At 34.1% G+C, this 26,026-nt stretch overlaps 1 protein-coding gene across 1 annotated transcript; it reads left to right on the forward strand.

The window, feature by feature from the left end:
- The first annotated feature begins 313 nt into the window (after window positions 1-313).
- LOC132561699 (cytochrome P450 3A24-like) lies at window positions 314-25,527 on the forward strand. Its single transcript, XM_060226398.1, has 14 exons — window positions 314-384; window positions 5,261-5,357; window positions 11,897-11,949; window positions 12,704-12,800; window positions 16,147-16,263; window positions 16,538-16,626; window positions 17,689-17,837; window positions 18,804-18,931; window positions 19,471-19,555; window positions 20,496-20,653; window positions 21,792-21,880; window positions 24,482-24,619; window positions 24,925-25,084; window positions 25,438-25,527. The coding sequence occupies exons 1-14, from the start codon at window positions 314-316 to the stop codon at window positions 25,525-25,527; spliced, it is 1,521 nt and encodes a 506-aa protein (XP_060082381.1).
- Window positions 25,528-26,026: the final 499 nt, after the last annotated feature.

The following is a 26,026-nucleotide window of genomic DNA, read 5'->3' on the forward strand; positions in this document are numbered from 1 at the left end:
TGGAAATAAATCCATTCCGTGTTTCTATGTTAAAACTTTCTGGGTTTTAGTCTAAAAAGCCAATTGTAATGATATTCTGTTAAGCACACGTGACTTTAATATCAAAGTCGGAGCCGATTGGCTTTTGTCACAAAACACGGTCGGTGTCAATGACCTCGTAATGTATTTCTACGGCATTGTAAGGGGTTGTACACATACCCAAACCACGTGATCTCTAATGGTTCAAACATCTATGTATATATATATATGCATCTCACTTCGAGGGCTGATTGCTAAGTATCTATTGCGTTGACTCCACAACCACAGTGAAGCCATGGAGACGAATGACTCCGGATGGATGACTACTGTCGCTTTGGCTTGTACAGTGATCATTACGGGTCTTATGTAAGTGTATTAAACCTGTAAACAATGTTAAAACGATGGTCGATCTCCTTTCTACTTAATCGGAATTTTAAAAACTTTACCCGAATTTGGTTTTATAATATCTTCTTTCTATATGAGTGATTTTATCAGATTTATTTCTTTGATGTTTTTAAAGCAAGTCTGTGATATGAGGTTAATAAGTATCTTAATTTATTGAAAAACCTTCAGTTCGCAAATCGGCATGGCATGACCGTTAAGCTGAATTCAAGCTTACACAGGTCCGGCTGTCTGTATGTCAGAATGACCTCGCTCTGTCTACATATGTGCCTGTGTATTATGTACGTTTGCTATTTATAGACCGGCAAGCTCGGCTGTAGTGTGTACGACCAGATCAATATACACTATGAATGGGCGAATATTTGGTGAATTGTCAATTTAATGTTTTTAAGTCAGTGTTTGTATCTTAATTCATTCGTTCGTTCTTCATTCATGAGATTCACACATTCGTTCATTCATTTACCGACTTGTGAGTTTGGTTGTAAGATTTAAGTTTAAAAAGACAGGAAAATCAGGAAAACGACACAAGAATGTTGTTGTCGTCGTCGTCGTTGTTGTTGTTGCTGTTGTTTTTGTTGTTGTTGGTATTGTTGAAATACTTCCGATGTAGTGTAATATTTAAAGATCATTATATGACCATTTCGGTTTTTTACTCCTTGAAATTTTTATCCGTATTTTGATCAAATCGAATTTGATTTTAAATTACAATTCTTCTGACATGTCGGTATTTTCATTGTGTTTATTTTTCATATGTAACTGCTCGCCACGTGAAATTCGACGAAACTAGGTCAAAATAGGGATAAAAATGTACAAGGACTCCAGTGGAGTCATATCATATCATTTTTATCATATGTTTTTACAAATTTTAAACAAATCACACAAAATTAATAATCTTTTGAATATAATCTATATTGTAACAACTTTTTACTGATATTCCTAGATATAACAACACAATTATGTTTATAAAACCAATAAGAATTGAGGTGCCCTAGTAAAATTTAACATGTAAGAAATTCCAATAAATAATCATTGCATCGCTATCATTAGTTCTAGACGCGATGCAGTTGCACATATATCACTAATAAGGGAAACCAATCCGGAAATGGCACCATCCGGAATTTCGATGTGGGATCCTAAATTAGTTTTCGTTAGAAATAAATGGACACATTTCTTCATGCCAAAAATGAATATGTTCAAATCAAACAGCGACAAACAAGCGAAAACGGCAAAATATTTTTTTTTTAAAAATGAGAAGGGTTGTGATTTCACTTTTGAAGGTAGTGTGATATCACTTCAGGTGGTGTGATATCACTCCGGCTGAGATCAACATGTGGGGATTTCAGGCTGATCACACATACAAACACGGTGTTATCGGTAGTAAACATTTTATATAAATATATTACTATATATTACTAATACCGCATTTTGTATGTGTGATAGAAAGTGATATCACACCCCTCCCCGCTTCTGTTTGGGGACATTACTCCTGAAAACATTCATTATTAGCAGTTATTTATTCCAAACTGTACAAACGACCCTTTTTCATGTTAACTGGAATACACCACATGTAACTCTGAAAAATGTTTACCGTTATTCCGGAATTTTGGTTATAATTTTGCATATTGATATCAGGTTTTAATAGTCGTCAATTATCAGAATGTGTCGCACGTGCTCTTGGCAATACACAGTATGTAATCATGAATAACAAAGGAAGTATCTTTATCATCTTGTTACATACGATCTGTTGTATATACCATTTAGCTTAGGTAGCAGGAACCACTTCATTTATATTCTTTCCAGAAATTATTGATCATGTTTGAGATATACAGGTATAGCAGATTGGTTATGAAAAATGCATCATTACATGTATATATATTTATAAACTACTTAACAATTACAGTAATAGCATAGAAATAACAAATTGTGTAAATAAAAAATTTCATCTAATTTCTGACGTGATTGCCATGGTTACCAACTCAAATCATGTTAAAAATGCAAAAATACTGCTAATTGCAAGCTAACACTACAACTTTTTCCAAGTCATTTATTTCCGAACACCTGTCTTAAAATCACTGTCATGGTAACACACTACTTACATTTCAGCGAATTCAAACTCGAAACGCTTTCACAACATCAACACGTGTAAACACTATGAAAATTTCACTTCCTGCTAAGCTAGTTTTTGGTGTGTAGACACAAATATGAAATCTCACAGGATCCACTTAAACATGACAAGACTGATTTTGGCAAGAATTTTATTTAAACTTTTAATTAAAATCTTTATAATGGGAAATCTAATGAACAAAATACCACCCAAGGTCACACCAAGAAACTGTGTACTGCTACTCTGCTACAGAAGGAGCTGCCCAGTATACGTTTTATATATTTTAACAGGGTCGCTTGCCAGTATATGTTTTATAAATTTTAATAGGGTCGCTGGGCAGTATAGTCAAAACAGGTTACAGTAAACGCTTCATGTGAAATACTAAATTTCATGAACTTTTCAGATTTTGTGACATCATACTTCAAAATACGAGCCAGTGTTTTGTATGTATTTTATATCAATATATTGATGGATTGGTATCAGATTTAATTTATATGATGAGATAACCAACTCAAAACAAATATTAGAACATTCACTCCTGTCATCCTGGGCGGATGAGAGAATTGTATAATGTGGAAAATATAATCATATTTAGCTTCAAATTGAAAACAGACCATTGACAAATGTCAACTGGGATTTTGGTCGTGAACTGTAAAGGTTAATGTAATCCCACAATCAGGAGTTACTATTAAGGCGCTTTCACTGTCCTGGTTTTTATTCCGTTTAAATGTTTACATAACGTTTCTTCATAGCTGAAAATATAAATATTGTTTTATTATGATGTACATGTGTGCTGAATTCTGACACACTCTAGATACTTGTCATGCTCCAATTGCTATTATGTTGATAATATATTCACCGGCTTCACAGCGAAACCTCACACAGACGACTTCTAGAGTGCGATGTTATACGCTGTTTTACATACCTGATACGGTATACTGTAGCACACATTTTGTTGGTGATTCCCTGCCTTATGTCGGTAGGTTTCAGGGATTGAAAACTTAGATGTGTCACAAAAATTTCATTAAAGAACATTCACCTGTTTGCTTTAGTACCCACAATAGCCAGGGTGGTATAAAACGATAGGTATGGAGATGGGGGGCATTTCAATATATTTACATTACATATTCACTGTTCATATTTACAGTATATATTTACAGTACATATTTACAGTACATTTTTACAGTACATATTTACAGTACATATTTACACTATATATTTACAGTAAATATTTACAGTACATATTTTCTGTACATATTTACAGTACATATTTTCTGTACATATTTACATTACATATTTACAGTACATTTTACAGTACATATTTACTGTACATATTTTCTGTACATATTTACAGTACATATTTACACTATATATTTACAGTAAATATTTACAGTACATATTTTCTGTACATATTTACAGTACATATTTTCTGTACATATTTACAGTACATATTTACAGTACATTTTACAGTACATATTTACTGTACATATTTTCTGTACATATTTACAGTACATTTTACAGTACATATTTACAGTACATATTTTCTGTACATATTTATAGCACATTTTACAGTACATATTTACTGTACATATTTACTGTACATATTTTCTGTACATATTTACAGTACATATTTTCTGTACATATTTACAGTACATTTTACAGTACATATTTACAGTACATATTTACAGTACATATTTACTGTACATATTTTCTGTACATATTTACAGTACATATTTTCTGTACATATTTTCTGTACATATTTACAGTACATATTTTCTGTACATATTTAGAGTACATATTTACGGTATATTTTAACAGTACAGTTTTACTGTAGATATTTACAGAACAAATTTATATTATATATTAACAGTACATATTTTCAGGACATATTTACAGTACATATTTACAACGTTTGACAATAACTCTGAAGGCTGAATCTTTCATGTTTGTGCATATGCTATTATTTTCACATTACACATATATATGTTTTATATGTATTTAAATGCACTATCGTGTTAGCAATGTAAACAAATGAATGTTATAATTGGTGAAACATATAGTGAGACTTCATACATCGTGTCGTAAATGATATCCTTTTAATGGTGCTAACATTTATACCGAGACAAGTCGACATGAGATTCAAATTAAAAGGCGTATCGCGTTATCACTTTGTATAGTTTTGCTGTTTATATGTTGACACCCTAAAATTGTCGTTAAATTTGTTCTGATGAATTTTGTTTACTATATTTGCCTGTCCTTGGTGTCTGACCACGAACGTCTATACAGTATGAGCAGTTTATCTGTTATTTATCTCTATTGTCTCGTATTCCAAGCTTGTATTGATATGTGTTATTTACGTGTATTTCATACTCTCTTTGTCCATTGTGGGAACACGTGAATAACAAAGATTCAAAGTTTTATAGAATTCAGTCTCTAAATATCGGCATTCTATTGACTCCTTGTCTGCAATTTAAGATTTATTACTGATTAATATATCAATTTTCTTTATTTCACAGGGCTTAGAATTTCCTTGTTTTTGAAGAAAAATCTGCTTTTTGAACACGTGATTTGACTTTAAAAAATGTTAACCTTTAACTAATGGTATAAATACTATTCATAAGTTTTTAATCAGACACGAAACCAACAAAAAAGAACCAGTCAGAGGAACGGGAGTTAGAATTTCGACTTATATCTCTGAGAAATAGGGATATACACACTTTTCTTTGGATTTTACAGATATCACAAGAGAAAAGCCATGTTACTTCGGAGATACGGACTTCACGGCCCAGCAGCATTACCAGTTCTCGGAAATATGTTGGAACTTATAAAGACGGTAAGTATGTTAAAAGTCAAATGTTCAAGGTCAAATGTCTGTATAAACATCGAAATAAAACATGGCTGTAGAGATAAAGTATTGGTTAATTATTGCTATGGAAATCACGGATAAAAGCCGAAATAAATGCGACACAGACATCGGTAGTGTATTCAACTGTACAATGAAGTTTTCCACAAGTTTACTGACATGCAAATTTTTAAACTGAAACCATAAAGAAACCTGTCATTGTCTGTGTTCATTATAGACAGCGTTCCTATATATGGGAGGTGGGCGTGTGTAATGTGTGTTCGTGTTTTTATGAATCTGAGATAAATACCAGTAAGCCATTTTGTAAAAGTACGAAACTGATGCCAAGTTTATAGTGTTACCTCACTGAAATATTCTGTCGAACGCACACTACATGACATCACTTCCGGTCACATAATACTGACAACGTGCAGCATGATACTCTACCATGATCGTTAATATAAACCATTTACACATTGCCAGAAAACGTGTATTTATCGAAATTCACATACGGCGATTAGATTTGCCTGAGTCTGTAACGACTAGAACGGCTGTAAATGCACGATGTTTGTTTACATCCTAATTTTTTTATAACCGTTGTTTACATGTAAACACACCTGTGCGGAATCTAGATGCAATATTACGTTATATACATGTCTGATAAAAAAATGTTGAGATGCTAAAACGGAGAGTTTGATATGACAGGTATATATAAACATGTTCACATAGAACTTAGACATTGACCATCTGTCAAGACACCTGTACCTAGAACACAAGCAATGTAAAGCGTGGATACTATAAACAGGTCAATATATGGTAAACCATAACACAGCTGGACTTTGTCCATATTGAAACGTTGGTGGTGAAGACTAGGAATTTTAAGTAATATAAAGCCTAGGTTTATTATTCTTTTTGTAAATTAATAGCTGATTATACAGCAGGAAACATTTTAAAACTGTCGACATATTTCTTATAAAATTTTAAAATTAGCTGTCGACCGCTTGACACTGATAAATTAGTATTATGGGATATTTTGACAAACAGCAAGTGAATTAGCCAAAACATGTGTTGATATGTCCTAGATCTTTTTATACGACAAAAAAGGTAGATTTTCCAACAAGACTAGTCGTCATAAATGTACCTACATTATATTCTACTGAAAACAGTTTCATCTTTTCTGCATCTTTCTACCAGTAAACATTAACATTGTCTAACGTTTGGTCTATATAACATTGTCTAACATTTGGTCTCTATAAACATTAACATTATCTAACGTTTGGTCTCTATAAACATTAACATTGTCTAACGTTTGGTCTATATAACATTGTCTAACGTTTGGTCTCTATAAACATTAACATTCTATAACGTTTGGTCTCTATAAACATTGTCTAACATTTGGTCTCTATAAACATTAACATTGTCTAACGTTTGGTCTCTATAAACATTAACATTGTCTAATGTTTGGTCTCTATAAACATTAACACTGTCTAACATTTGGTCTCTATAAACATTAACACTGTCTAACATTTGGTCTCTATAAACATTAACACTGTCTAACATTTGGTCTCTGTAACATTGTCTAACGTTTAGTCTCTATAAACATTAACATTGTCTAACGTTTGGTCTCTATAAACATTAACACTGTCTAACGTTTGGTCTCTATAAACATTAACACTGTCTAACATTTGGTCTCTATAAACATTAACACTGTCTAACGTTTGGTCTCTATAAACATTAACACTGTCTAACGTTTGGTCTCTATAAACATTAACACTGTCTAACATTTGGTCTCTATAAACATTAACATTGTCTAATGTTTGGTCTCTATAAACATTAACATTGTCTAACGTTTGGTCTCTATAAACATTAACACTGTCTAACATTTGGTCTCTATAAACATTAACATTGTCTAATGTTTGGTCTCTATAAACATTAACATTGTCTAACGTTTGGTCTCTATAAACATTAACATTGTCTAATGTTTGGTCTCTATAAACATTAACATTGTCTAACGTTTGGTCTCTATAATCATTAACATTGTCTAACGTTTGGTCTCTATAACATTGTCTAACGTTTGGTCTCTATAAACATTAACGTTGTCTAACGTTTGGTCTCTATAATCATTAACATTGTCTAACGTTTGGTCTCTATAAACATTAACACTGTCTAACATTTGGTCTCTATAATCATTAACATTGTCTAACGTTTGGTCTCTATAAACATTAACATTGTCTAACGTTTGGTCTATATAACATTGTCTAACGTTTGGTCTATATAACATTGTCTAACGTTTGGTCTCTATAAACATTAACGTTGTCTAACGTTTGGTCTCTATAATCATTAACATTGTCTAACGTTTGGTCTCTATAAACATTAACGTTGTCTAACGTTCGGTCTCTATAATCATTAACATTGTCTAACGTTTGGTCTCTATAATCATTAACATTGTCTAACGTTTGGTCTCTATAAACATTAACGTTGTCTAACGTTTGGTCTCTATAATCATTAACATTGTCTAACGTTTGGTCTCTATAATCATTAACATTGTCTAACGCTTGGTCTGTATAAACATTAACATTGTCTAACGTTTGGTCTCTATAATCATTAACATTGTCTAACGTTTGGTCTCTATAATCATTAACATTGTCTAACATTTGGTCTCTATAAACATTAACATTGTCTAACATTTGGTCTCTATAAACATTGTCTAACGTTTGGTCTCTATAAACATTAACACTGTCTAACATTTGGTCTCTATAATCATTAACATTGTCTAACGTTTGGTCTCTATAATCATTAACATTGTCAAACGTTTGGTCTCTATAAACATTAACACTGTCTAACATTTGGTCTCTATAATCATTAACACTGTCTAACATTTGGTCTCTATAATCATTAACATTGTCTAACGTTTGGTCTCTATAAACATTGTCTAACATTTGGTCTCTGTAAACATTAACACTGTCTAACATTTGGTCTCTATAACATTGTCTAACGTTTGGTCTATATAACATTGTCTAACATTTGGTCTCTATAAACATTAACATTGTCTAACGTTTGGTCTCTATAAACTGTCTAACGTTTGGTCTCTATAATCATTAACATTGTCTAACATTTGGTCTCTATAATCATTAACATTGTCTAACGTTTGGTCTATATAATCATTAACATTGTCTAACATTTGGTCTCTATAATCATTAACATTGTCTAACGTTTGGTCTCTATAATCATTAACATTGTCTAACGTTTGGTCTCTATAATCATTAACACTGTCTAACATTTGGTCTCTATAACATTGTCTAACGTTTGGTCTATATAACATTGTCTAAAGTTTGGTCTCTATAAACATTAACATTCTATAACGTTTGGTCTCTATAAACATTAACACTGTCTAACGTTTGGTCTCTATAACATTGTCTAACGTTTGGTCTGTATAACATTGTCTAAAGTTTGGTCTCTATAAACATTAACATTCTATAACGTTTGGTCTCTATAATCATTAACATTGTCTAACGTTTGGTCTCTATAAACATTAACACTGTCTAACGTTTGGTCTCTATAATCATTAACATTGTCTAACATTTGGTCTCTATAAACATTAACATTGTCTAACATTTGGTCTCTATAATAATTAACATTGTCTAACGTTTGGTCTCTATAAACATTAACACTGTCTAACATTTGGTCTCTATAATCATTAACATTGTCTAACGTTTGGTCTCTATAAACATTAACATTGTCTAACGTTTGGTCTCTATAAACATTAACACTGTCTAACGTTTGGTCTCTATAAACATTAACATTGTCTAACATTTGGTCTCTATAAACATTAACATTGTCTAACGTTTGGTCTCTATAAACATTGTCTAACGTTTGGTCTCTATAAACATTAACATTGTCTAACGTTTGGTCTCTATAATCATTAACATTGTCTAACGTTTGGTCTCTATAATCATTAACATTGTCTAACGTTTGGTCTCTATAACATTGTCTAACATTTGGTCTCTATAACATTGTCTAACGTTTGGTCTCTATAAACATTAACACTGTCTAACGTTTGGTCTCTATAACATTGTCTAACGTTTGGTCTCTATAACATTGTCTAACGTTTGGTCTCTATAAACATTAACATTGTCTAACGTTTGGTCTCTATAAACATTAACATTGTCTAACGTTTGGTCTCTATAATCATTAACATTGTCTAACATTTGGTCTCTATAATCATTAACATTGTCTAACGTTTGGTCTCTATAAACATTAACACTGTCTAACATTTGGTCTCTATAAACATTAACATTGTCTAACATTTGGTCTCTATAAACATTAACATTGTCTAACGTTTGGTCTCTATAAACATTAACACTGTCTAACATTTGGTCTCTATAAACATTAACATTGTCTAACGTTTGGTCTCTATAACATTGTCTAACGTTTGGTCTCTATAAACATTAACATTGTCTAACGTTTGGTCTATATAATCATTAACATTGTCTAACGTTTGGTCTCTATAAACATTAACATTGTCTAACGTTTGGTCTCTATAAACATTAACATTGTCTAACGTTTGGTCTCTATAAACATTAACATTGTCTAACGTTTGGTCTCTATAACATTGTCTAACGTTTGGTCTCTATAAACATTAACACTGTCTAACGTTTGGTCTATATAATCATTAACATTGTCTAACGTTTGGTCTATATAATCATTAACATTGTCTAACATTTGGTCTCTATCTCATAATCATTAACGTTTATTGTCTAACGTTTGGTCTCTATAACATTGTCTAACGTTTGGTCTCTATAAACATTAACACTGTCTAACATTTGGTCTCTATAACATTGTCTAACGTTTGGTCTATATAACATTGTCTAACGTTTGGTCTCTATAATCATTAACATTGTCTAACGTTTGGTCTCTATAAACATTAACGTTGTCTAACGTTTGGTCTCTATAACATTGTCTAACGCTTGGTCTCTATAACATTGTCTAACGTTTGGTCTCTATAAACATTAACATTGTCTAACGTTTGGTCTCTATAAACATTAACACTGTCTAACATTTGGTCTCTATAAACATTAACACTGTCTAACATTTGGTCTCTATAATCATTAACATTGTCTAACATTTGGTCTCTATAAACATTAACACTGTCTAACATTTGGTCTCTATAAACATTAACACTGTCTAACATTTGGTCTCTATAAACATTAACATTGTCTAACGTTTGGTCTCTGTAAACATTAACACTGTCTAACATTTGGTCTCTATAAACATTGTCTAACGTTTAGTCTCTATAAACATTAACATTGTCTAACGTTTGGTCTCTATAATCATTAACATTGTCTAACGTTTGGTTTCTATAAACATTAACATTGTCTAACGTTTGGTCTCTATAAACATTAACACTGTCTAACTTTTGGTCTCTATAATCATTAACACTTTCTAACGTTTGGTCTCTATAATCATTAACATTGTCTAACGTTTGCTATTTGAAGATTAATGGAGAGAGAATTAGAATCTATTTTAATCGCTTGACTATTGATGTTTAGGTGAGTATTGAAAGAGGAATGCTTAGGTTAAGTTGCAAAGCCTGCCGAGATGGCGTTACCATTCACTGCTAAACGTTCAACACTTGAGCACCTCAGTATGTACGAAAGTTGTAAATGCTTGCCGTATCATTTATCATTTCATGCCTTATCAAATCTTCAGGATAATTTGACTAGACATATCAGGCAGTCAGACTGGTAGCTGTAACAAATGTGAAGTACGTTGTCAGTATAACGGGGTCTTCAGTAGTATACTTCACTATAATAACAATAAAAAGCCGGTTACAGGTCCGTTTAATCTCAAGGAGACTTTAACGAAGACATCGCAGCCTCTACAAACATGCACTACCACTGTATGTACTTCCCTGATATCTAAGGGGAGGCCATCCTTAAATGACCATAACTGTTGATTGGACGCTAAATATCAAAATTAACTGAATTTAACAAACTCCCAGCGAATACCTAAAGGGTTCAAGACATAAAACACCGACACGAGAGACATCATACTCCCCATATACCTGTGCAGTCTGTAATCGGTCAATGTGCGAAACTGTGGTCGTCTAACCACCTTACCAATGCGCGTGCGTCAATCCACCAGCTATCATGTCAGTCGTAACTATTAGATACGCGTATTCTTGTAATTATGTACGTAATTAATCGCTAATTACTTGATATGATATTTAAAGGGGTTATTTTACAATCAATCACATGACTATAGACAGACATGCCATATATGATGCTCATATTCGTCCATTCTGATCTCCCAGAGTTACGTCCCTTCTTTCATACGATCAGATGATATAGCGATGAGCTTGGCAGCCGATAGGGACCACTATACTGTATCTTAAGTGATTCAAATGGCTCTTTACGCTACACAGAAAATTGATTCATGATGTTTGCTATAAAAACCTATTGTTTATGTTATCTATAATATACGAATGAACCAGAATAGTCGTTAATTGTTGATTAATCGTATTGTTTCAGGGGACCACTGCTTTGGAAGAAAAGTGGCTCAAAGAATATGGCAACGTATTTGTGTAAGTGGAATATATCACTTATTAACAATACCAAATATTCACTGTTTTTGGATGCATCAGATATTGCACCAAGAGGTTATACTGTAGTTAAGCAAGCCAATCCACACGATCATAATATATGTATTAATTCTGCCGAGAGATATTAATTAATATGGAATTCTGACATTTTCTTATGTTTATAGATATTTTCTGGGATATTTTTTTTGTTTATACTATAAGATTATTTTATATGTGTGTCTGTAGGATATTCTACTCGAGTGTCACAAAAATCTGTAAAGTTTTTGGCTCTGACAACGATTTTACTACATTTTCTTGTCCCTAGGAAGGATTGTACACAAATAATAAAGAATGTTTTTCTTTCTCTCACTTAAACTTTAAAATATTCAAACAAAATCTGACCGAGCAGGACGCCATGTTTTCATTTTAAACAACATTTTCCCTAGTAAATTAAATCAAAGGTAACAAAAACAATCATTTTCATCACCACTTCTCAACAGAAAGATTTAACACAAAAATGACGTCAACAATAAGTATTAGCTTTAAATGTCAATATTTGCATAAATCCTGATTTAACATTTGACTGGAGATTCGGCACGACCATGTGAAGCGTCGCTGTATACATATTAAAATGTAGTTGGATATTATCATGATTGAAAACAATTCCTTTCGCTTTATTTCCTTTTTTTCTTACTTTTATCTATTTATTTGATTCCTTTTTTTCATCAGTTAACATGTTTTTGATATTTGTACACAGATGGTATTTTGGATGTATGCAGAGTATCACAGTTAAAGACCAGGATATACTCAAAGCGGTCCTGATCAAGGATTTCTCTAATTTCTGTAACAGAAAAGTAAGTACACTGTTAAACAGGTGAAGTCAATTAGAGATACAAAACACGGAACAATAATCAAATAATCCAAACTGAAATTTCTCGTCCGTATAACGTTCTTGTTAGGTCCCCGACAGGTTCTTACTGTGTCTAACACGTCCCCGACAGGTTCTTACTGTGTCTAACACGTCCCTGACAGGTTCTTACTGTGTCTAACACGTCCCTGACAGGTTCTTACTGTGTCTAACACGTCCCTGACATGTTCTCACTACGTCTAACACGTCCCTGACAGGTTCTTACGGACACGTCCCTGACAGGTTCTAATTGTGTCTTCCCTGACAGATTCTTACTACGTCTAACACTGACAGGTTCTTACTGTGTACGTCTAACACGTCCCTGACAGGTTCTTACGGTGTCTAACACGTCCCTGACAGGTTCTCACTGTGTCTAACTCGTCCCTGATAGGTTCTTACTGTGTTTAACACGTCCCTGACAGGTTTTTACTGCGTCTAACTCGTCCCTGACAGGTTCTTACTGTGTCTTACACGTCCCTGACAGGTTCTTACTGTGTCTAACACGTCCCTGAAAGGTTCTTACTACGTCTAACACGTCCCTGACAGGTTCTAATTGTGTCTAACACGTCCCTGACAGATTCTTACTACGTCTAACACGTCACTGACAGGTTCTTACTGTGTCTAACACGTCCTTGAAAGGTTCTTACTACGTCTAACACGTCCCTGAAAGGTTCTTACTGTGTCTAACACGTCCCTGACAGGTTTTTACTACGTCTAACACGTCCCTGACAGGTTCTAATTGTGTCTAACACGTCCCAGACAGATTCTTACTGTGTCTAACACGTCCCAGACAGGTTCTTACTACGTCTAACACGTCCCTGAAAGGTTCTTACTGTGTCTAACACGTCCCTGACAGGTTTTTACTGCGTCTAACTCGTCCCTGACAGGTTCTTACTGTGTCTTACACGTCCCTGACAGGTTCTTACTGTGTCTAACACGTCCCTGAAATGTTCTTACTACGTCTAACACGTCCCTGACTGGTTCTAATTGTGTCTAACACGTCCCTGACAGATTCTTACTACGTCTAACACGTCACTGACAGGTTCTTACTGTGTCTAACACGTCCTTGAAAGGTTCTTACTACGTCTAACATGTCCCTGACTGGTTCTTACTGTGTCTAACACGTCCCTGACAGGTTCTTACTGTGTCTAACACGTCCCTGAAAGGTTCTTACTACGTCTAACACGTCCCTGACAGGTTCTAATTGTGTCTAACACGTCCCTGACAGATTCTTACTACGTCTAACACGTCACTGACAGGTTCTTACTGTGTCTAACACATCCGTGACAGGTTCTTACTACGTCTAACACGTCCCTGACAGGTTCTAATTGTGTCTAACACGTCCCTGACAGATTCTTACTACGTCTAACACGTCACTGACAGGTTCTTACTGTGTTTAACACGTCCCTGACAGATTCTTACTGCGTCTAACATGTCCCTGACTGGTTCTTACTGTGTCTAACACGTCACTGACAGGTTCTTACTGTGTCTAACACATCCCTGACAGGTTCTTACTGTGTCTAACACGTCCTTGAAAGGTTCTTACTACGTCTTACACGTCCCTGAAAGGTTCTTACTTTGTCTAACACGTCCCTGACAGGTTTTTACTACGTCTAACACGTCCCTGACAGATTCTTACTGCGTCTAACATGTCCCTGACTGGTTCTTACTGTGTCTAACACGTCCCAGACAGGTTCTTACTACGTCTAACACGTCCCTGACAGGTTCTAATTGTGTCTAACACGTCCCTGACAGATTCTTACTACGTCTTACACGTCACTGACAGGTTCTTACTGTGTCTAACACGTCCCTGACAGGTTCTTACTGTGTCTAACACGTCCCTGACATGTTCTCACTACGTCTAACACGTCCCTGACAGGTTCTTACGGTGTCTAACACGTCCCTGACAGGTTCTTACTGTGTATAACACGTCCCTGACAGATTCTTACTGCGTCTAACATGTCCCTGACTGGTTCTTACTGTGTCTAACACGTCCCAGACAGGTTCTTACTACGTCTAACACGTCCCTGACAGATTCTTACTACGTCTAACACGTCACTGACAGGTTCTTACTGTGTCTAACACGTCCTTGAAAGGTTCTTACTGTGTCTAACACGTCCCCGACAGGTTCTTACTACGTCTAATACGTCCCTGACAGGTTCTTGCTGTGTCCAACACGTCCCCGACAGGTTCTTACTGCGTCTAACACGTTCCTTTTAATTCCTTACTACTCGCGCTGTCATATGTGCACTATGTCAAATATGTTCTTACTTTGATGTGAAATACTTTTCTACGCATACCCTACGAACCTATCACGCTCTACCTGCGTTCGAACTTTCTCTATGAATCCTGCTTTAATTCAACCATTCTAATGACAGAGGTCTTGCCAACATTGGAAAATGTGGCGCGAAAACGAACACGTTCAAAGCAGGCTGTGCTGGAAGGGGCAGAGCAAGGTCAAATGTGCAACTATTGCGTCTTTAAGAACCTGCTGTCCTTGAATCAAAACAAGGCGACGAAGTAATTTTCTCGATTCTGTATTGCCCTTTTCCCTAGTAGTTGTAGCGACTTTAGTCCAATATTTTACTGTCTGTTCTCTGAACATTACATAGACCCAGTGAAAACCAGCTGAGTCATTCACGTGGTAAGGGCCGCCTGAACGTACTGACGACATAATGTGATCTTCTACAACGTGGCACGGGTGTACCATGGTCATTATATAAACACAGGAAGGTCGTATAGAGATGTAAGATCACGGGGAGGTCGTATCGAGAACTACATTTCTACTACGTCTTTGAAGTCCCTGTTAGGTTTTTTCTTTACGTCATTACAGCATCAGTAACGTCATTATTACGTAATTATTGGGCTCTTACTGTGTTCTGATCTGACCACGTCCTCGCTTTACGTCCGTGATGACTATACCACGTCCTTATCGGAATCTCGCGCGTTCTTGATACGGAGTTCAAGTTCTCACCTCGTCCCGGAAAAAATCCATGACTTGGTTGGATGTATTGAGAACGTGACCGAGTGTGAAAGTGTGGGGGTGGTGTTTAAAGCACATACATGCATTTATTTGTCTGTTTATTGTTGGTTCAAAATTAATTATGGAAAAAGACGTTTAAAGGACATACACTATTATTTTCATGCATTAAAACTTGTATTAATCTACTGAAGATCTAGGACCATCATATGAAAAGAATTCAAATTTTCTTATTTGATTCTGTAGACCTGTTCCAACAATGTATTTGCTGTTGATATATGTTTTTAATAATCACTTAATCAATTACCTCCAGATGTTAGATACGTCACCTTGTCCACTCGATAAAGGTATTTTCTTCCTGAGGGACACTGACTGGAAGCGGGTTCGATCTATCATGAATCCGACATTTAGCTCCGCAAAGCTCCGAATGGTAAGACAACTAATTAAACCTGCGATGTCGCTCCTACCGAACAGTTATGTAAATATAGACCACTTTAGCAATATGATAGACATGTGTGTATGTATTTTATAAAAACGACGTCGAGAAAGGAATAGTAAATGAAAATACTTAAATGTAATATTACCCAGGATGTCTCCTTGTTCGAAATTAGTACGAGAAAAAGAAATAAAAAAACGTATTTCACCAAAATGTTAGTAAATATTACACTGTTTTTAAGTCTGTCAGAGTTATCTTTCCTTCCCAGATGAGTGACGACATAAATAGATGTGCTAGACACCTGGCAGAAAACTTAATGCGTTGTACCGAAAAAGACGAAAGTATCGCCATAAAAGAGTAAGTGATGTGGAATATCAGTTGTACACCTGCTGGTTCCGTTGTTTTTTTTTTGTTTTTTTTTCTGTTCTCATTTGAGACATAATGTTTCTGCGATGAGATGAAGAGGACGGCTACTCTTCCGGAGCACACGGTCTTATTCCCGTTGTACTTCTTCCGGAGTTTCCGAGTAAATCTTTCTTTCAATCTTTCTCTGGTTCATATTTAGCCTACGTTTAATTGGGGTTTATTATATACCATGTTGGTGTGTTCTTTGTTGATTTACTTTGATATCCACGTCGGTAATCTTATTGTTTCATCACTTATTGTTCCTTAATCATCCCCTATCATATGATTATATTTTATATGCGTGTGCAGAATTAACAAACCTGATATGTTTTGGAATTTGAGAAAGCAAATACAACGTGTAGTGGTCATCATATTGTTTTATTGGTTTCACGTATCAGTGACATTAAAATAAAACTTCTAAACATTACTGATTTATATACTGTAGGGGTTTTAAAACAAGTAATTTACGAGTTTAAGTCAAAAGACATTAAAATGTTAGAAGTAGTTTATTAATTATTGTTAAAACAAGTGATTTACGAGTTTTAGTCAAAAGACATTAAAATGTTAGAAGTAGTTTATTAATTATTGTTAAAACAAGTGATTTACGAGTTTTAGTCAAAAGACATTAAAATGTTAGAAGTAGTTTATAAATTAGTGTTAAAACAAGTGATTTACGAGTTTTAGTCAAAAGACATTAAAATGTTAGAAGTAGTTTATAAATTAGTGTTAAAACAAGTAATTAACGTGTTTTAGTCAAAAGACATTAAAATGTTAGAAGTAGTTTATAAATTAGTGTTAAAACAAGTAATTAACGTGTTTTAGTTCACAGAGAGAGTTTAACATTAAATGCTTTGGCTTTATACTATTATTTAAAATATCAAAAAATTTAGATCGTCATGTAATTGTGTATATTCTGAACATTTCCATCATTGGAATGAATTAAAATGTCGCTAGCAGGATTGTTCTATATTAATCGTCCTCACGGAAATATTGACCTGCTTTTATGTTTTTCAGCTATTACGGAGCGTTTACAATAGATGTCATTTCAATGACTGCCTTTGGACTGGATGTGGATTCTCAGAAAAATTCCGACAATAAACTAATTAGCCATATGAGAAAGATATTCAATAACGCGTCAGTTCCTATTCCTGTGTTTTTAAGTGGTAAGATGATTCTTTACATCATAAAGAAAGTCAAACAATCATAGGATTATTTATAAGTTGTCCGGTTTTACTGCACAGAAGTATGAGAAAGATGAAATAGTTATGTAAGATTCCAATGAACCATTCTACTTCGATCTTAATTTAATGACACTGAACTTTCATCATTTGTATACATTACAATTCATATGTATCGTCGTCAGCCGTCATGCTCTTGGAGGCCATAACAGGGGTAATTCTGAAATCCATTAACATTGTTCTGTGTGTAACAGCGACATTTGCTATAAGTGGCTCAACAAGGGAAATAATTTTTTATTTATAACTTTTTGCTTTACATATTTGGTCACTTTTAGAATAGAAACTAACAAATCAGTGCAGTTAGTCTTGTCAGCTTTACTGATGTTAGACAAGTTTGATTTGAAACTTTCATAACACATATAGAGGTTATATATTTATAGATTGACAATTAAAACGAATCTACAATATGATCAATCAATACATATGGGTAGCATCAAGTATTGATTGAAATTGACGACTTATTTGACCTGTGACCTTGGGTGACCTATATTGATTAAAACGTGTGACCTTTGATGACCTATATATTGAACTTTGACACAGCTATGTCATTTTAGAATATATGCAATGAAAACCTGTTATATCCATAAAAAGATGACCAACTTTACATTTTTCCTAGAATTGAAAGTTATGCCATGCATTGATGACCAATAGATCTGTGACCTTTGTTGACCTTTATAATGCTATATTAGACCCCCTAAATACAATTGACTTCTTCTTGAAGAATAACTTACATTCTCATGATTAACAAGGTCATTGACTTATTTGATTACACGTATATACCTTAATCAATGAACTGTAACGTCGGTGTTCAGACTCGTTGTCCTTTTGTACATTCTTCTCTGATTAATACGAATTCTAAGTCTAATTTTCAACATTTAATTTTCTACACAGCCATATTTGGAGATTGGATGATAAACCTACTAAAGTATTTAAAGATATGTTTCTACCCACGTGACTCTATGGAATTCTTTAACAGAGAGGTACGGATGATGATAGAGGAGCGGAGAAGAAACCCCTCAGTATGTATTACATTCCTACTTCCATAACTTACATAAAGCCAGGAGCCATCAACTGGTGTGTTGTTTGTGTACTTCCACTTTCACCATATAATCTCTCCTAGAGTTGTCGTTCCTTAGATTACAATATATCGCCATGGCGCTGTAAACAAGACTGTCAAAAAACATACGATTGAATAACACTTAATGATTGTTATAACAAATATAGTTAAAGCTGTGTAACATTTATTGTCCTGTCAAATACCAAGGTTTGATGTTTGTCTTAGCGAGAACATTTCTTGTGTTATTAAGTAGTTGTGATAAATCATGTCCTGCTTTATAAAGGAAGAATTTTGTAAAGGGTTTGATTGAGTTCTTTCATGTATAATCATCTCATAGCTAGACTAGTCTAATGACCCTAACTTATACTCATGCACATGGTAATATTCAAAATGCCAGTTTCGAATCTAATTAGATATCATTTAATTATATCGAAGATTTTTTATCATTCGCTGAAACAGAAGATTAAAATCAGCCTTCAATTATATATATTTATTTTCCAGGACCGAACAGACTTTTTACAACTGATGTTAAATGCGTCATTGGAGACATCGGATGCGAATGCCAATGAAAAGGCTGAAAGAAAAGGTAAGAACATTCACTTGTGGAATGTGTTACTTTATATCATACTAAATAAAATAGTAGAAAGTTTACATAAATGATTGTCTACAAGACTCTCCACATCTTGATTGGAGACACGCTGACCTATATGAAAATGGAGGTGTCCTGACGGTTCCAACATGTGATCCTTGGATTAAATGCCTGTTTTTGCATTTGACTTCCTATTTGGAAAGAAGATGTTTAAACGTTGCTGGAAATATATTATTTCCATGCAGGTAGATGATTTGCAGTGAAAAAGAGATAGAAAAATATTCCTTTTTGGTACAAGTGATTTGATGCTGCATTCAGATGGATGATATAACAATGTATCTGTTGTCTGTCGATGATGGATGACGTAACAATGTTGTCTGTCGATGATGGATGACGTCACAATGTTGTCTGTCGATGATGGATGACGTAACAATGTTGTCTGTCGATGATGGATGACGTCACAATGTTGTCTGTCGATGATGGATGACGTCACAATGTTGTCTGTCGATGATGGATGACGTAACAATGTTGTCTGTCGATGATGGATGACGTAACAATGTTGTCTGTCGATGATGGATGACGTAACAATGTTGTCTGTCGATGATGGATGACGTAACAATGTTGTCTGTCGATGATGGATGACGTAACAATGTTGTCTGTCGATGATGGATGATGTAACAATGTAGCTGTTGTCTGTCGATGATGGATGACGTAACAGTCATGTCTGTCGATGATGGATGATGTAACAATGTTGTCTGTCGATGTTGGATGATGTAACAATGTAGCTGTTGTCTGTCGATGATGGATGATGTAACAATATTGTCTGTCGATGATGGATGATGTAAGAATGTAGCTGTTGTCTGTCGATGATGGATGATGTAACAATATTGTCTGTCGATGATGGATGATGTAACAATGTTGTCTGTCGATGTTTCAGTTCTCACGACAGATGAAGTCATTGGACAGTCGTTTCTGTTATTCCTCGCGGGATATGAGACAACAGCTAGTCTGCTTAGTTTCAGCGCCTACGAGATGATGTGCAATCCGGAAGTACAGGACAAGATATATGAGGAGATCGTCGAGCAATTAGGAGACGTAAGACAACTCCATCATTGATACCTTTAAAGTTTCTGTCAAAAAACCTATTTGTAAACTGAAAGAAGGCGCGTATTTCTTGTTTTTTTGTGTCTTTTTTTTTTTTTTTTTTTTTGCAGTTTCATGCTACTACGCGCATTCATCCAGTTAGCAAAAATGGTTTTCTTCCATATCAGCACAAAACAAAACTATATTTCTTAAAGCTTGTAATTAATTACTTCGATAAGATTCGAGAACAAAAAAATAACACCTTAATAATTTAATGAAGGATTATTTTATATCATATCACTACGCATAACATTTCTTGTGATATGACATGACGTCACAGACAGCTCTTTCGCGCCATTTTCAGTCATCCAAAATTAGTATTTAAAACATATATCAAATAGTGTTTACATGCAGCTACCAAAACTGAACAGCAAAAATAATATCCTAAAACAACTATTTTCATCTTCAATCTCTTTACAAAGGTTAATTATGACACAGTCCTCAAAAGACGTGGTGGTAATTTAAGAATGTAGATCTTTAAAAATCCTAATTGTACAGACTACTATTGCCTTGATGATGCACAATTTGACAAACGGTGGGAACATTAAAGATTGATACTTCGCGAAAACAATGGTTTTCATTTATGTATAATTTACAAGACAGTACAAATGACAGATAATAGCGCCTTTCGGTACTAATTTAGGGTTAGAAACGGTAGAGTTAAATAAAGAATTCAACTTGTAGGTACGTCTATAACTAGAAGCCATGATTATTTGTCATAATATTTAAACACGTTACAATATGCAAATGCGTTAAAAAGAGTGTAAAAAATAACAGCAAAACAGTAAAATTTGTATTTCAGATATCACCTGAAATCTCTAAGAGAGTATACCTGACACACAAGAGATACAATACAAATTTAATGTTAGATAAAGCAGAGCATAACAATAAGTTGAATTGTATCATACAGCTGTTTAGGACATCTCTGTGATACTAAGGTATCAGTTTTCCTTCCGATTCACTTGTGTGCCTTTTGTCTTTGAAAATGACAATCCTTACGGTAGATGTGACATTGTTTGGGAATGGTGATAATTTGCCAGTTGTCGCCCTTTATCGCTGACCTTAGATATTCTACCTTCTATTTCTACAGGAGGAGCCTACGTATGAAAACATTGGTAAACTGAAATACATGGAACTTGTTTTATATGAAACACTTCGTCTGTATCCTGCTCTGGCAAGGTAAGGTCTTCATTTACTACTGTTTTACCACAAAAATGTACTATGTATACTATTGTGGTAGGAACTGCCCTACACGGACCTTGTTGGTTGTTGTTGTATTGTGTTGTACTAGATGTTGATTGTCAATAGTATCACGTAATCTGTTTCTTTGAACTTCCGGTCTAATAAAAACCTGCTGCAGTGGTCACCACGACCATACTAGGAATTCTTCTTATCTTGATTTTGTTAACACATGATATATATATTAATTAACTATTTCAGTCAGTATCCTTGCCTTGTCATATAAACACATAATATATATTAATTGACTGTTTCATTCAGTATCACAGCCTTGTGACATAAACACATGATATATATATTAATTGACTGGTTCAGTCAGTATCACAGCCTTGTGACATAAACACATGATATATATAATATATATTAATTGACTGGTTCAGTCAGTATCCTAGCCTTGTGACATAAACACATGATATATATATTAATTGACTGGTTCAGTCATTATCACAGCCTTGTGACATAAACACATGATATATATATTAATTGACTGATTCAGTCAGTATCACAGCCTTATGACATAAACACATGATATATATATTAATTGACTGGTTCAGTCAGTATCACAGCCTTGTGACATAAACACATGATATATATATTAATTGACTGGTTCAGTCAGTATCACAGCCTTGTGACATAAACACATGATATATATATATTAATTGACTGGTTCAGTCAGTATCACAGCCTTGTGACATAAACACATGATATATATAATATATATTAATTGACTGGTTCAGTCAGTATCCTAGCCTTGTGACATAAACACATGATATATATATTAATTGACTGGTTCAGTCATTATCACAGCCTTGTGACATAAACACATAATATATATATTAATTGACTGGTTCAGTCAGTATCACAGCCTTGTGACATAAACACATAATATATATATATTAATTGACTGGTTCAGTCAGTATCACAGCCTTGTGACATAAACACATGATATATATATAAATTGACTGGTTCAGTCAGTATCACAGCCTTGTGACATAAACACATGATATATATAATATATATTAATTGACTAGTTCAGTCAGTATCCTAGCCTTGTGACATAAACACATGATATATATATTAATTGACTGGTTCAGTCAGTATCACAGCCTTGTGACATAAACACATAATATATATATTAATTGACTGATTCAGTCAGTATCACAGCCTTATGACATAAACATATGATATATATATATTAATTGACTGGTTCAGTCAGTATCCTAGCCTTGTGACATAAACACATGATATATATATTAATTGACTGGTTCAGTCAGTATCACAGCCTTGTGACATAAACACATGATATATATATATTAATTGACTGGTTCAGTCAGTATCACAGCCTTGTGACATAAACACATGATATATATATATTAATTGACTGGTTCAGTCAGTATCACAGCCTTGTGACATAAACACATGATATATATTAATTGACTAGTTCAGTCAGTATCCTAGCCTTGTGACATAAACACATGATATATATATATTAATTGACTGGTTCAGTCAGTATCACAGCCTTGTGACATAAACACATAATATATATATTAATTGACTGATTCAGTCAGTATCACAGCCTTATGACATAAACATATGATATATATATATTAATTGACTGGTTCAGTCAGTATCACAGCCTTGTGACATAAACACATGATATATATATTAATTGACTGGTTCAGTCAGTATCACAGCCTTGTGACATAAACACATGATATATATATATTAATTGACTGGTTCAGTCAGTATCACAGCCTTGTGACATAAACACATGATATATATAATATATATTAATTGACTAGTTCAGTCAGTATCCTAGCCTTGTGACATAAACACATGATATATATAATATATATTAATTGACTAGTTCAGTCAGTATCCTAGCCTTGTGACATAAACACATGATATATATAATATATATTAATTGACTAGTTCAGTCAGTATCCTAGCCTTGTGACATAAACACATGATATATATAATATATATTAATTGACTAGTTCAGTCAGTATCCTAGCCTTGTGACATAAACACATGATATATATATTAATTGACTGGTTCAGTCAGTATCCTAGCCTGGAGTATGTTATAAGGATCTGGTCTTCATCGCCCTGGACTTTCTCCGTGTTAATCTTTTGTTCATATTTGCCCTGTTTCCATTGATGCTGCGTTTGAACTAAGGTTATACTGTTTAGTTCGGAGTACGATTTCTGGATAATCATCTAATCTTTCTGATAATTCTATACGAGTTATAGGATTTGAGTTCTGATATCACATCATGTTAAGTATATCTATAAATCGAAGATGGTTACTCTTGCTGAACACCTGGTCTTATTCTCCTGGTACTATTTTCATGAATGTCTGTGTAAATATTTAATTTGTTTATATCTTGCCATACTTTCATTGAATTTTAGGTCGGATTAGGATTCTGTTGACATGTTGGTAGTATTTTGTCTTTACAATTTTTTTTTTCAAAATAGAAAAATTCTACTAATAATCAGGTAAGACACAAATATCAATTTCCGGTGAATGTTTGTATTTCAGAATAAATCGTGAGGCTGGTAAGACTATTGAAATAAACGGTGTGACTATTCCACAGGGATCAGCTGTAACTATCCCAATCAGAGCTCTACATCAGGATCCAGAGATATACCCAGAACCCACACTCTTCAAACCAGAAAGGTTGGTGTCAATCACTGGCTTACAACACTCTTTCAAGGAAAATGTCAGAAGAAAGTCAAAAGTATCACTTAAAGCTTAACGGGGAAAGTTTTTAACTTTTTCATCTGTCAAACGTACTTAGCCTTAATACAACGCTATCCGGCACATTGTGGCTCGCGAAGTGCGGCCTACAATGTACCATCTTGACAATGGCAATATGGATGACGAAAGTAAACCGAGACGGTATCATTTGATTTAAGGTCTCTGAACCAATATTTCCCAGTATGATTACTCAGATTAAGCATTGTATGTGTGTGTTTGTGTAGGTTTGTTGACTTTAAGCCGAACCAGAATATCATCAATTTTCTGCCATTCGGACATGGTCCTAGAATGTGTATTGGGATGCGCCTTGCCTTGATGGAAGCAAAGATAGCTGTGACACATGTTCTCCGGAAAGTTAAGTTTGTGCAGTCCATCGACACTGAGGTTTGTTTCTTATATAACATAAGTAATAAATTTGGAAATATATAAAAAAAAAAAAAAAGGGAAAAGAACACACGAACATGTCAACACTATTATAATCCAAGCTCCATAACTCTACGAAGTACGAACAAAATAAATATTTACACGGCAATTCCTGAAACAGATACAAGAAGAATAAGACCATATGTTCCAGAAGAGTAAGCGTCGTACCTGATACAATTTTTAAATGCCTTTAAATGAAAAAGAAAACAGAAATCCAATTGAAAAATATCACAATGGTGTAACAAAATCCAAGTCTGACTTGGTGCTTTTATAAAACCATGATAAATAATAAGATACTTTATTTATTTATTTAGATTCCGATTGTTCTAAAGGATATTGGACTTACGGTACCTAAAAATCCCATCCGGCTAAAGGTTAAACAACGGACATCATGGGAACACTGAAAAGGATGAACACGAAATCTCCGGTGCTTGTTCATTGTGCAAATGATTATGTCTTATGAAAGATATATAGAAACACATGATTTATCCTGTAACTGGCTCTGCCATTGTCGGAATACACCTGCCACATATATTTTTGCTGTATTCGGCAGTGACGGAAAAAACTGTATTTTAGCACGTACGTGAATTCGACAGAAATGTATTCTGAATTTACTTGAAAAAAACATTTAACAGTATAAATTACTATTGAAGGAAGCGATTATATATGTTGTAACGAACAAGTGTTTTATCCAAATTCATTAAGTCGTTTACATATCCGTTGAATTCTGCGCGAAGCAATTATTTTGGCGTCTTTCATCGAGCAAACTTCAGCGTAACGTCAACGTCCAATAAACAAAGATTGAACAGAAAAACGTGAAGTTTTGATGATCGGATTCTCAAACAAAGTTGCAGGATAAATAGAATACTTGGTTAGTGTCTTAAAGTATTAGCTTCATTTTGG

Source organism: Ylistrum balloti, unplaced genomic scaffold (assembly GCF_031769215.1).
Source record: "Ylistrum balloti isolate Yb309-2 unplaced genomic scaffold, AGI_CSIRO_Ybal_v1 Utg371268, whole genome shotgun sequence".
In the NCBI taxonomy this organism is placed as follows: domain Eukaryota; kingdom Metazoa; phylum Mollusca; class Bivalvia; order Pectinida; family Pectinidae; genus Ylistrum; species Ylistrum balloti.